Here is a 12,896-nt window from a genome sequence, read left to right as displayed (position 1 = left end):
CTTTTCTCCCAAGAGACCTGGGTTCCCAGCACCCACACATCTTGGTTCACAACCAGCTATAACTCTAGTCCCAGTTAATCCAGGCCCTCTTCTGGCCTCTGGATACTAACACATGCATGATGCACATGCATGCCTACAGGCAAAATACCCATACACATAAAGTAAAAATAAATCTTTAAAAATTATACTTGTTAAGGAAAAGAAAGCTCAAAAAAGTTACAAGTGTTAAAAGTAAAGAAAAATGAAAGACCTCATTATGTTTCTCCCTTGCCCAGAGTCCTTCAAGTGATTGTTTTTTTTTTTTATCTAAAAAAGTAGATCTAGGAAATGGAGGAGCCATGCCTCATGAAAATAAGCATTCTCTGCAGTGTGATACAATAATTTCTGGATAAGAGTTGGGAAATTCACTTGCTAGTCCCAGCTAGTTCCTTGTATAATTGGAAAAGTCACTTGCCTGGCCCTCAATTTCTCCTAATTTCAAGTCAGTAAGTTTGGGTTTTGAAATTATAGGATGCAAAGGACTAGCCTGGTAAAACTCGCTGATGTCTCAGGCATTTTTTTTTTTTTTTTGGTTTTTCGAGACAGGGTTTCTCTGTGTAGCTTTGCGCCTTTCCTGGAACTCACTTGGTAGCCCAGGCTGGCCTCGAACTCATAGAGATCCGCCTGGCTCTGCCTCCCGAGTGCTAGGATTAAAGGCGTGCGCCACCACTGCCCGGCGTCTCAGGCATTTTTACTGTGTATGTACACATGTTATTTCTGGAAAGGCTTTTCCTTCACAGTAAACAAGTAATGTCTGAATTGGGTTATAATTGAGAAATAGATGCTACCCAATTGACATGGTGTTTATTATTTTAAAAGTTGGGTGTTTTCATTTATTCTGCTCTTCTTGTAGCATCTTGTTATACCTGTGAGCAAGTAGTATTTAGTCCATATTTAACTTCTGTTCAAAGCCAGATTTATCAGTGGTATAGCCCCAAATCCAGTGGTGTAGAGTTCTCTTGGTCCCTATATTAGGTAGCTTTGTCAGAGAAGTACACTGATAGCTATTGTGGTTACAGTTATCACTTACTGCCGGGAAGAAGTAAAATAGGTACCATCCATAGAGCCTTGTAAGAGAACAGCTATTCTAGTTCTGTTTGACATGTTCACCTGTAAAAATATTAGAAACCGGGGAGACAGGAGGATATATATCTAGCTATATATCCACTGCCAGCCTCGCTCTAGGTTCAGTTGGAGACCTTGTCTCAAGGGAACAAGGTTAAGAGTGATAACAACAGGACACTGGATGTCCTCCTCTGGCCTCTGCCTGCATGCATGGAAGCATGCACATATATGATGCACACATACATACAGGTACACACACATCCCAACCATGCACATATACTATGCACACACACATACAGGTACACACACATCCCAACCATGCACATAAACTATGCACACACACATACAGGTACACACACATCCCAACCATGCACATATACATACACTCACTCACAAGCACATCATATCCCAGCTGCACACATATACACATCTCAACCATATATATGCATATCTACTCACTCACACATCAAAAAATAAAAGTAAAAAAAATTATTTTAAAAAACCCCAGAAAACATTTCCTTTTGTTGAGTTGAAGATGCAACCCCAACCCAGGACAGAAAAATCCCACTTTGTGATACTTGGCCAGAAATAACGACCATCTCTTGTTAGGAAACTGACAGGCCTGGGGTCCTATTTTCATGGCCTCCCTTCCAGCTAGAGTCAGGTGTCGATGGCATACAATTGCCCTAGGTTTTGCATCCCAATCCAATGCAGTTTTCTATTATCAGGCCTTCCCATTTAGGCCTGCTATTCATTGTGTTGCGTGAATGTACCACATTTGCCCAGATCTCAGAGAGATGCTATCAATGAACGACGAGTGGAAAGAGCAGCAGTAGAAACCAGAGTTCATGTGGCCAATCGTAGCAGGAAGCTGGTAGAGGCACCAGCATAGCAGTGCCCGTGCAAGACACAGTCCCCGATGCCATCAGATGCCTGAAGCCACAGACAGCACCGACCCAAGAGTTTACGTGTTTCTCCTATACATGCATATAAAATAAAGTCTTAATTTATAAAATAAAAAAAATACTAGAAACCGGATGTGGTGATTGAGAACTGTAATCCCGGTACCCAAGAGGCTGAGGTAGGAAGATCAGGAGTTTAAGGCCAGTTCATGATACGTTAGCAAAACTCTCTCTCAAAAAAAAATCTGAATATAGTGGTTCATGTCAGTAATCCCAGCACTTGTGAAGTAGAGGCAAGAAGATTAGGAGCCCAAAGCCAGTCTGAGACCCCATCTCAGGAAAACACAACGAAATACATAAATTAAAAACTGAATATTGGCCGGGCGGTGGTGGCGCACGCCTTTAATCCCAGCACTCGGGAGGCAGAGCCAGGTGGATCTCTGTGAGTTCGAGGCCAGCCTGGGCTACCAAGTGAGTCCCAGGAAAGGCGCAAAGCTACACAGAGAAACCCTGTCTCAAAAAAAAAAAAAAAAAAAACTGAATATTACCCGGTTTGTTTCTGTTGTGCTTGGGGTAGTCAGGGGAGTCATGTTCACTTTTCGTAGATGCTTTCATAAAAACAGGCACATCTCTTTGCCTGGTAGTCCTAGTAACTGCTATGAAGTTTGAGCAAGTGATGGTAAGTCCATTTAATGGGACACAGGCCAGCAACTAAGATTTGGATGGAAGATTTCTACACCAGACAGTACCTTTCATAGCATCTCTGGGTTCTACCAGGAAATTTTCTTGAAATCCTTTCTTTGTATGTTCTTTTAAAAGCTTGCTCATTTCAGCAAAGGAGGTAGCACATGCTGCATGTCAAAGTGAATTATGAGGTCCTAGTTATAGCTTTATCTTTAAAAAGTCAGTTCCTTTTCCTTCTTGAAAGGAAGTAACTATTTCAAGTGTTTGCTACAGTAGCAAAATAAAAAGGTTGTTTATATGAGATTAAATAACACATTATATGGAATTAGTGTCAACATTTGCTATTGTACAGGAAAAGACTTAGGGCTTTATGATTTGAATCTTTCATCTTGAGTTGCTTAACAGATATTTGACTTCCTCTCTTTCTTGGATCATATTTCTAGGTATGGCTAAATATGTAGAGGCAGTTTTTTTTTTTTTTTGCAAGTGTAGGATTTGTCTATGCCTAAACTTATGCATGAGTTAAGTACTGCTAGATGCAGGTTACCTGCTTCTCTGTGCACGTACCTCACCCCCACTCATTTGATCAGTAATTTGTTCTGCACTTAAATTCATAGTTTAGAAAGTAAAGCCAAGGAGCACTTGTTAACAACTTTGCAAAATCATTTTGTAAATGAATTAACTTTTCTTTTGTATCCATGTTTTCATGTATGATTTTTTTTAACAACTTGTGAATATTTTCAAGTTTGCTTGCTTATTGCAATAGGCTTTCTTCCTTTTTCTCTTACCAATACTGGGATTATAGGCATGTGTACCACATTTAGGTTTGGTAGGTTTTTGATGCAGGGTCATGCACTGAATTGCACAGGTTGGCCTTGAACTTTGATCCTTCTGCCTCAGGCTAAATTGTGGCTGGGAACTGGGTGGTGCTGACACAAGCCTTTAATCCTAGCACTCAGGAGAACTCACTTTTGTAGACCAGGCTAGCCTCGAACTCATAGAGATCCGCCTGCCTCAGCCTTCCAAGTGCTGGGATTAAAGGTGTGTGCCACCACCGTCCTGCAAGCATTCAGTTTTTAATGTTCAAAGACAGACTTAGGGCTAGAGAGGTGGCTTGGCAGTTAAGAACATATACTACCCTGCAAAGGAGTTTGACTCCATCACACATGTCCACAGCCCACAACTGCCTGTAACTCCAGCTTCAGGGGAATCTAATGCCACTAGCCTTCAAGGGCACTGTACTCAACACACACACACACACACACACACACACACACACACACACACACAAATAAAAATAAAAATAAAGAAAGAAGGCAGTCTTAGGGCTGGCAAGAATGACTTGGTAGGTAAAGTCGCTTGTTGCTATGGTGCATGTTGTAGCATACATGTACACGTGCACACACATAGAAATAATAATACTAATAATAAGCTCAGGACACCATTTTTAAAGACACTGTTGTAATTAATTGGTAATGTGTATTAGTTTAAATTTGTAGGTAGCCAGATAGGGTGATACATACCTGTAATCCTAGCTCTTTGTAGTTGGAGGCAGAAAGATCAAGAGTTCAAGGTCATCCTTTGCTATATAGCAAGTTCAGATCAGCTCTCTCTTTAAAAAACAAACTCTAAATATGCTGTTATGAATGAAATTCTGATGTGAGATCTGTTTTCTCCGTGATTTGTAGTATATGTTGGAAATGTGAAAAGCAGTCAAATTTCTACTCTTAACGGTTTAGAACTATGAAGATAGGATCCAGAGAGGGAAAATAATTATGATTTCACCCCTCAAAACAGGATACCATACTTGCAGAACTTCTTCAGATACATAAAGAACACATTGTAGGATATCACGAACATGACTCGCTTTTGGACCACAAAGAAGAAGAAGAGCTGACTGAAGAAGAAAGAAAAGCAGCTTGGGCCGAATATGAAGCAGAAAAGAAGGTATTGTGTTGAGAGTGCTTTTTCTGTGGGGCTGCTTGGGGAAAAGGAGAAGCTTAATTAGAGTGACTATGATTGGAGTCCATTATCTGCATGTATGCCATAGTGAACTTCATTGTTTTGTAGCATAAAGATCTGCAAATAAATGAATTCTTTTGGAACTAGGTGCAGTGCCTATGGTCCTAGATACTTGAAAGGCTGAGATAGGGAGATTATTTGATCTCAACAATTAAATACTGGGCAACAAATTAGAAACAAACCAAACTTTTTAAGTTAGTCATTGGACAGAGCAATGAAGAAGAAAGGGTCATATTTGAAGGAAGACACATTAATGTAGTTGGTCCTCCGGCATAGGCTCCCTAGTTAGGAGTCTCAGTTTATGGGGTTTGGCTATGATCAGTAGTAAGGTGGGGAGAAGAAAGCAGTTTATACTTTAAAAAGCCAACAACACTCCAATTCTGCTTTAGCCCTTGCTGAATTAAGAGCTGCACATTTAATATCAATCTCCAGCAGCAACTTTATTTAAAATAACTCAAGTCTGTTTTAAACAGCAGCACACTTGAACATGGAAATCTTATCCTAATACCTGAATCCTTTTCAAACTCCTAACTGATTGTACCAAACTTCTTTACCATTAATATGATGTTAGGAGTCTCATCAGAATTCACAGAGTTCCCTCAGTCTGTGGGGTTAAACCTTTCCATGTAATAAGATCTTAGTTTCGGGTCAAAAGGGTGTTTTGTTTATGTGTGGAAGAGTGTTAATAATTTCCTAGATCTGAGAAAGTAGATTCTTTACTAAACCAGTAGGTGATGTAGAGTTTCAAGTTTTTAATCACAATGTGAAAAGTACCTAACTTTTTTTTGTTTGTTTTTAGGGACTGACCATGCGTTTCAACATACCGACTGGGACCAATTTACCCCCTGTCACTTTCAGCTCTCAAACTCCTTATATTCCTTTTAATTTGGGAGCCCTGTCAGCAATGAGCAATCAACAGCTGGAGGTGAGTTTGAAAGGACAAAAATAGTTTAACGTGAATTAAAGGCAGTTCCAACAGCCTTGTTGCAGGTTCCCAGTGCAGGAATATCACATTCTCTAAAAGATTACCCTGAGTAGACCAAGAAATTTTTCTTTTATTTATTGACCTTTTTGACCAACCTAATAAAGTAAAATGGAGTTTGTGCAGAGCACAAAGGAATCGGTCCTTGAATTAATGTAGTTTGAATTATTTTAATTAAGGAACAATAGGGCAGCTGAATGGCTAGGGAAATAGCACTTTGATCACTTATAAAATACGGGAAAAAAACAAATTACTTAATGTTTGAAAGTAGGTTAAATGCATACATGAATTTACAAGCAATGTAGAGTTGCCATTAGGTGTTCACTACTGTCCATCATTATGACGTTTATGATTTAAAACCAGAATAAAATATGAATTAAATAGGAAATACCAAGTTTAATAATTTAATCTGTGGTTTCATTTTTAAAATTTACTCAGTGGGTTTATTTAAATTAACTGGTTCAATAAACCCCAAATTTGCATCTTCCTAAAATGTCTCTTGTATCATTGAGTTGGTTTTTTTGTTTGTTTGTTTGTCTTGGTTTTTTTTGAGACAGGGTCTCTCTGCAGAGCCCTGACTGTCCTGGAACTCACCATGTAGACCAGGCTGTCCTTGAACTCACAGAGATCCACCTGCCTCTGCATCATTGAGTTTTCCTTCACTTATAGATGCTGAGTTTTGCTGTTCTCCTCAATTGTTTAGGTTTTAAATCAAGTGCTACAAATTGGCAAGAGGAATGATTTGTGTACTTTAAAGCTAGGCTGTCTTTCTGCCCTATGTAGCTTATTTCTTACATCCTTCTAGGACCTTATTAATCAAGGAAGAGAAAAAGTTGTAGAAGCAACGAACAGTGTGACAGCAGTGAGGATTCAGCCTCTTGAAGATATCATTTCAACTGTAGTAAGCAAATTAATAATTGACTTATATTAACCTCCAGTTTATGTATACCTCACATCATTTGTTTTAACGTTCATTCACTTCTCTACTTTCTGTGGGAAAAATCATGTAATCTTTAAAAGTTTTATGATTCAAAATAGTAAAGTACCAATAAGCTGTATAACAGTCTCAAACTATAATTCATCCATTTTGCATAAATGTTAACATAAGAGAAAAAATGGGAACGAGTAAAGGAAGGAGAACCGGGGGTGGAATGGGGGGGTTAAAATATTCTGACCATATTTCAGTACCTTAATAATTTCCTTTCAGTTGTACAGTCTAAGAAGTAAATAGAAATGTCTTTCTTTTAGTGGAAAGAAAACATGAATCTCTCTGAGGCCCAAGTACAAGCACTAGCATTAAGTAGACAAGCCAGCCAGGAGCTTGATGTGAAACGCAGAGAAGCCATCTACAATGATGTATTGACAAAACAGCAGATGGTAAGAACTCTGCCCCTGGGCTCTCCTGGATTTTCTTCAGTTTGTAATGACTGCAATAACCGTACAGGGTGAATGGTCATTGATTAGTCTCAAGTTTTGCTTTAAAAAAACAAACAAACAAACAAAAAAAACCAAAAAACAGTAGTGTTAAGAGATATTTGTCCGAAAGAGTGACACCACAATCGGTTCTCTTGGATGTTTTTATAGGATCTATTTCCTTATAATTTTATTTTTTATCTATTCTGGACATTCAGAACTGTTTCAAGACTTTTGCTTCTTCTGTCACTTTCTAATATCTTCTAAAAGTAGACATTTCAGTGTATTTATTTGGATCATGGAAATGATGTCCTGAATGATGTATAAGCTCCTATTAAATTGCCTGACTCTTCCAAAAGATACCATATTCCATGATCCTTGATCATCTTTCCCAGCACTGTCTTGACACTAGGGAATCAATTTCTGTGGCTTGAGTTTTACTTAGAAAGCACTGTGGAATCGTGATTATCTTAGGGAATTTGAGACCTTCAGGTAGGAATTACTCCTACTGCAAATGCTTTTCCCCTTGGTTTTCATCACTGAAATGTTTATTTGTCTGTCATCATGTAAAATATTTAAGAGAATGACAAAGAAAGGGGAGTTGACAAAAAGTTCTGTAACTAATACTTGAGACTAATCACAGTGCAGGACAGGTTACTATGGCAACTAACCTATATGCTGCCTGCAATACAATAGTCAAGTCATTAAGAGAATTTATTCCTAAATGGTGTTACTAACTGGTTTCTACAGTAATGGTCTTGTGAATACCATCAAATTAGTAATGGTGATAACAATAATGTGTTTTCCTTTTGGTATGGTACTCCCTTAACAAATTGATTTTAACTCAAAATTTGATACTTGCCTCTTTGAGGCGGGACATACACTTGTGTATATACAGCTCCCTCTTCTCTCTCCAGTTAATCAGCTGTGTTCAGCGAATACTTATGAACAGAAGGCTCCAGCAGCAGTACAATCAGCAGCAGCAGCAACAAATGACTTATCAGCAAGCAACACTGAGTCACCTCATGATGCCAAAGCCTCCCAATTTAATCATGACTCCTTCTAACTACCAGCAGATTGATATGAGAGGAATGTATCAGTCAGTGGCTGGTGGTATGCAGCCACCACCCTTACAACGTGCACCGCCCCCAATGAGAAGCAAAAATCCAGGACCTTCCCCAGGGAAATCAATGTGATTTTGCACTAAAAATTTAAAGGATTATTAAAATCATAGAAAGAACTTTTATTTTTTTAGGAATCAATGACTTAACAGAACTCAACTGTATAAATAGTTTGGACCCCTTAAATGCCAATCTTCCATATTAGTTTTAAATTTTTTTAAATAGGGCATACCATTTCTCTCTGACGTTTGTCAGTGATGTTGCCTACAATCTTCTTACACACATTGAGTACAGAAGATATTTCAAATTGTTTTCAGTGAAAACAAATCCTTCCATAACAGTAACAGCTCCACAGATTTCCTCTCTAAATTTTTATGCCTGCTTTTAGCAACCATAAAATTGTCATAAAATTAACGAATTTAGAAATTAATAAAGATTTATATATTCGCTCTTTACATATAAAAACACACAGCTGAGTTCTTAGAGTTGATTCCTCAAGTTATAAAAATACTTTTGTACTTAATCCATTTCTTGATTAGAGTGATTGAAATGGTCTTAATGTTCTTTTGACTGAAGTCTGAAACTGGGCTCCTACTATATTGTCTCTGTGATTAAAAGTTAGATCTAAGGATTATCTTAGACACAGAAGCGTGTGCAATATTCTTAAGTACTACTACTCTAAACGTTGGAGGAGCCTTGCAGTTATCTTAGCATTGTATAAACAGCCTTAAGTACAGTCGAAGACAAGGAAATTCCTTTTTCTTATTTAGTCTTTCTGCCATTTTTTATTTTCAGTTGTATGTGCTGAAATAATTACTGCTAAGATTTCAGGGTTGTGGATTATCTTCTGCACATGAGTTTCCTGTCTCCTGGCACTAGTGGAAACACATCTGTCAGCCATGGTGCCAGTGCTGGTGCTTCATCCTGTTGCTGGCAGTGGGATGCAAACGAAGAAAATCAAGTTAGAGCATTTGAAGAGGTTAGCGCTGAAGTTGTGGTTTTAGGCTCAGCTCACACCCTGTTTAATAAACAACATCAAAATGGCAGAACCATTGCTGACTTTAAGTTCACATGAGGAATGTGCTTTAACAGTCCCCAGTACTTGTCAGTATTGTGAAATAATTCCTCTTAAAGATTAGGATCACTGGCTTCTCTGCTCTTCTTTTTACTCATCACCATGTTCCTTTTTCCCCAGTTCCTTTACATTGTAGTAAATGTAGTAACGTTTGATTTTTTTTTCCAGTTTTGATCTCTGGGGTGATTTTTTTTTCTTTTTGCATAAAGTTAATTCACCCAATTCTTAAAAGTTTTTTGTTTTTGTTTTTTTTTTTACTAGAAAATCATTTTATTTCTTTTTCTAGATCCAGGTTTATGAAAAGTGACATATAATTTTACTCATGCTCAGTTTGATTGCTTGAGTTTCTTCAGTAAAAAGATTGTGTTTGACTATGGGAGTCAACTCATCATGGCACCACCATTTATGAAATGATGTAACAAGTAGAATAGATAAAGAAAAGCTGGGTGGTGAAGTATTTGTTCTAGGCATCTCTGGACTTGATTGAATTGAATATGAGCTGAACAGTGAGCTACAATTGAACATGGTTTTTAGTTGTTTGGATACTACAAGATTTCCATTTGTATCTTGGGAGAACTAGTGGCTAAAACATCCACATACACTGCGTTTATGATGGAGAAGACTATGTGAGGTTTGTTGGCTCCGCCTTCCCATGATAAAACACATTAGTAAACTCCATGTATTTGGATATTTCATCAAGTTTATTTAATGTGGGGGTGGGGCAGATGTGTGTTTACTTTGGAAGAAATGGAAGAAGCAAGATTTATGAGAGAAATATTTGAAAGCAGTATGCCCTGGCCAACTGTTATCAGACTACTGTAAAACTGATTGACTAGACCTGGTCTAATTATTTACTCAAAGACATAGATGTGAAAAAATTTAGGCAACCTTCTAATATGTTTTCACAATGAATTAAGCTATAACTTGAAGAATAGTAATTAGAAGGACTAATTGGAAATCAGAGAGTTTGAAGTAAATCTTGGACCACTTTGCATACACTCTTCTCACTTGACATTTTAGCAACATGATATATGTACTTTGAGTATAACATCAACTTTTAGCAAATATTTAAAGACAAAAATCACATAAGATACTAAAAAGCTCATTTTTATATTTGTTTTAGATGTTTTAAATAGTTGCAATGGCTTAAATGACGATTTAAAATGTTGCTTGTAATACAGTTTTGCCTGCTAAATTCTCCACATTTTGTAACCTGTTTTATTTCTTTGGGTGTAAAGCGTTTTGGCCTAGAATTGTGATATTGTATATGTTTTGTCCCAGTTGTATAGTAATGTTTCAGTCCATCATCCAGCTTTGGCTGCTGAAATCATACAGCTGTGAAGACTTGCCTTGGTTCCTGTTAGACTGCTTTTCAGTTCTGTATTGAGTATCTTACGTACTGTAGAGAAGATGTCACTTCTTCCTTTAAGGCTCTTTTGTAATATATATAAGGACTGGAATTGTGTTTTTAAAAGAAAAGCATTCGAGTATGACAATATACTATCTGTGTTTTCACCATTCAAAGTGCTGTTTAGTAGTTGAAACTTAAACTATTTAATGTCATTTAATAAAGTGACCAAAATGTGTTGTGCTCTTTATTGCATTTTCACAGCTTTGAAAAAAATCTGTGCACATAATTGTTTCATAGAAAATGTATAGCTTTTGATGTCCTGTTTAATGGTGGTTCTTTTGCACATTAGTTGTTTACTACTTGGGAGGTCAAGGAGTTTGGTTTTTGAATCTGTTATATACTAAATTCTGTAAAAGGAGATCTCTAACCTCAAAAAGAATTTACATACCAGGAAGCCTTGTGTGTGTTGTTTCAGTTTTGGTTGTCTCTGTGTAATCCAGCCCCATTCCCTGCTTCCCAACATCTATGCCATTCATTTAAGTCAAACAGGGCCACTCCCCACCCTTGTTTTGGGTGCGCACTACCCAGAAGTCCAAGCAGATGCATGGAAACCATAGTACCCCCCCGGTTCTAAAAATGAAACAGCCGGCGTTGGTGGCGCACACCTTTAATCCCAGCACTCGGGAGGCAGAGTCAGGCAGATCTCTGTGAGTTTGAGGCCAGCCTGGTCTACAGAGTGAAATCCAGGACAGGCTCCAAAACTACACAGAGAAACCCTGTCTCGAAAAACAAAACAAAACAAAACAAAGAAAGAAGTGAAACAGTTTGTAGACTTCCTGAGCATTGCCCACCCTACCTTTTTTTTTTTCATGAACTCAGTTTCTTCCAGACAAAACTTGAAAAGCAATTACTTGTCCTGGTAACCAGGATTTCCTTGGAAGAAGATACCGCATGTTTGTAGTTCTTCAAGTAAAATAGGTTAGTTCTTTTGCATGTTTGTTTCATTCAAAGTTATATTCAGGTCATGACCAATCTAGTATCACCAGGCTCATCTCATGTGACTTTTGACTGTCTCAAATCTATCATTAGAGAAATAAATCCACCACTGCCCCTCCACCCCCTAAGTCTGTGACTGGGCCAATCCCAGAAGAGTTACCAGGCTACAGAAATACTTTCATCTGTGTTGAGTGTGCATGTACAGACGTGCATGTGCTTGTATATATGAGTGTTCTAAAAAGCTGTGCTTATCTGCCAAGTAATTAAGCTCAGTATCACTAGTGTTGGGTCTAAGAATGCAATAGTACCTCACCCTAAGAGTGTCCAGCCCTAGGGTATGCACTGCCACAATATTCTCAGTATACATAAAACCCTCTCCTGAGTTAACCTGCCTGACACTAGCCGTCAGCTAAGGGTGTTAGTGACCAATACATACATTTGTCAGGAGAGCATACTCTGGGCACATCACACTCTGTTCAGCAAGGCAATGCTTTACATTCATTCTGGGTATGTGCCTGTACTGCCCTTCTCTGGCAGAGGAACCAGGAGAGGGTGGGAGCTTGGCTGTCATCTCTGAGGGATCAGATGACTTCTAAGAGACCTCTACCTGTTCCGGTGTGCCTGCTCCATCCCTGTAGTCCTCATACTAAATGGGTGTTGGCTTTCAACAACGGTGAATAGAGATGACTTATCAGATAGAGGAATGATGGGCTTTGTTTCAGGTATATGAGGAGAAAGTATAAGTATTGAAAGAAAGGGAACAAAGGTCAGGAGGGATGGAGAAAGACCCTAAAGTAAATTGAAGGCCTTGAGATTCTGAATGCGTAATTTAATATTGAGGACAACTAGAGTTTGTAAGGCAGGTGATGTGTTCAAAGTAGCAGGTAAAGATGGAGATTTAGGGTGGGGTAATTTTGAATGGGTTAGAATGCAAAGTGAAGAAAGATTGGAGACTAGAAGACAGATAATGAGTTCTGTATTCAGTGACCAGACTACAGATAATTTGAAGGACAAAAGGAAACCCAGCATTAAGGGATTGTATAGGATAGTAGATATAAATGGTGTTTGTAAGAACACCTTTTACCTATGTCCCCAGGAGACCAGATGTCAGGATTCCAGTTTTCATTTACCGTTTGATTATTCTTTCAAAGTGATATGTCCATTAGTGACATCTTTGTTCTTCTGCAGAAAGTAAGCTTTTCTCAAGCCAATTCACTTCTGCTCTTTGGATACAGGGTCTCAGTGT

At 38.2% G+C, this 12,896-nt stretch overlaps 1 protein-coding gene across 8 annotated transcripts in view; it reads left to right on the top strand.

Annotated features, from left to right (window-relative positions):
• Atrx (ATRX chromatin remodeler) overlaps window positions 1-10,889 on the top strand; it is a 188,969-nt gene extending 178,080 nt beyond the window's left edge. For all 8 annotated transcript variants that reach the window (XM_052734627.1, XM_052734580.1, XM_052734576.1 and 5 more), the window contains 5 exons: window positions 4,488-4,637; window positions 5,512-5,637; window positions 6,500-6,595; window positions 6,943-7,071; window positions 8,025-10,889. In XM_052734627.1, the coding sequence (XP_052590587.1) occupies window positions 4,488-4,637; window positions 5,512-5,637; window positions 6,500-6,595; window positions 6,943-7,071; window positions 8,025-8,303 (780 nt within the window). In that variant the 3' untranslated portion in view covers window positions 8,304-10,889. The remainder of the gene's footprint in view (window positions 1-4,487; window positions 4,638-5,511; window positions 5,638-6,499; window positions 6,596-6,942; window positions 7,072-8,024) is intronic.
• The last annotated feature ends 2,007 nt before the right edge of the window (window positions 10,890-12,896 follow it).

Source organism: Peromyscus californicus, unplaced genomic scaffold (assembly GCF_007827085.1).
Source record: "Peromyscus californicus insignis strain IS unplaced genomic scaffold, ASM782708v3 Scaffold_10__1_contigs__length_136768540, whole genome shotgun sequence".
Taxonomy (NCBI): Eukaryota; Metazoa; Chordata; class Mammalia; order Rodentia; family Cricetidae; genus Peromyscus; species Peromyscus californicus.
The sequence above is the reverse complement of the archived record's forward strand: the minus strand, read 5'-3'. Positions and strand labels throughout refer to the sequence as shown.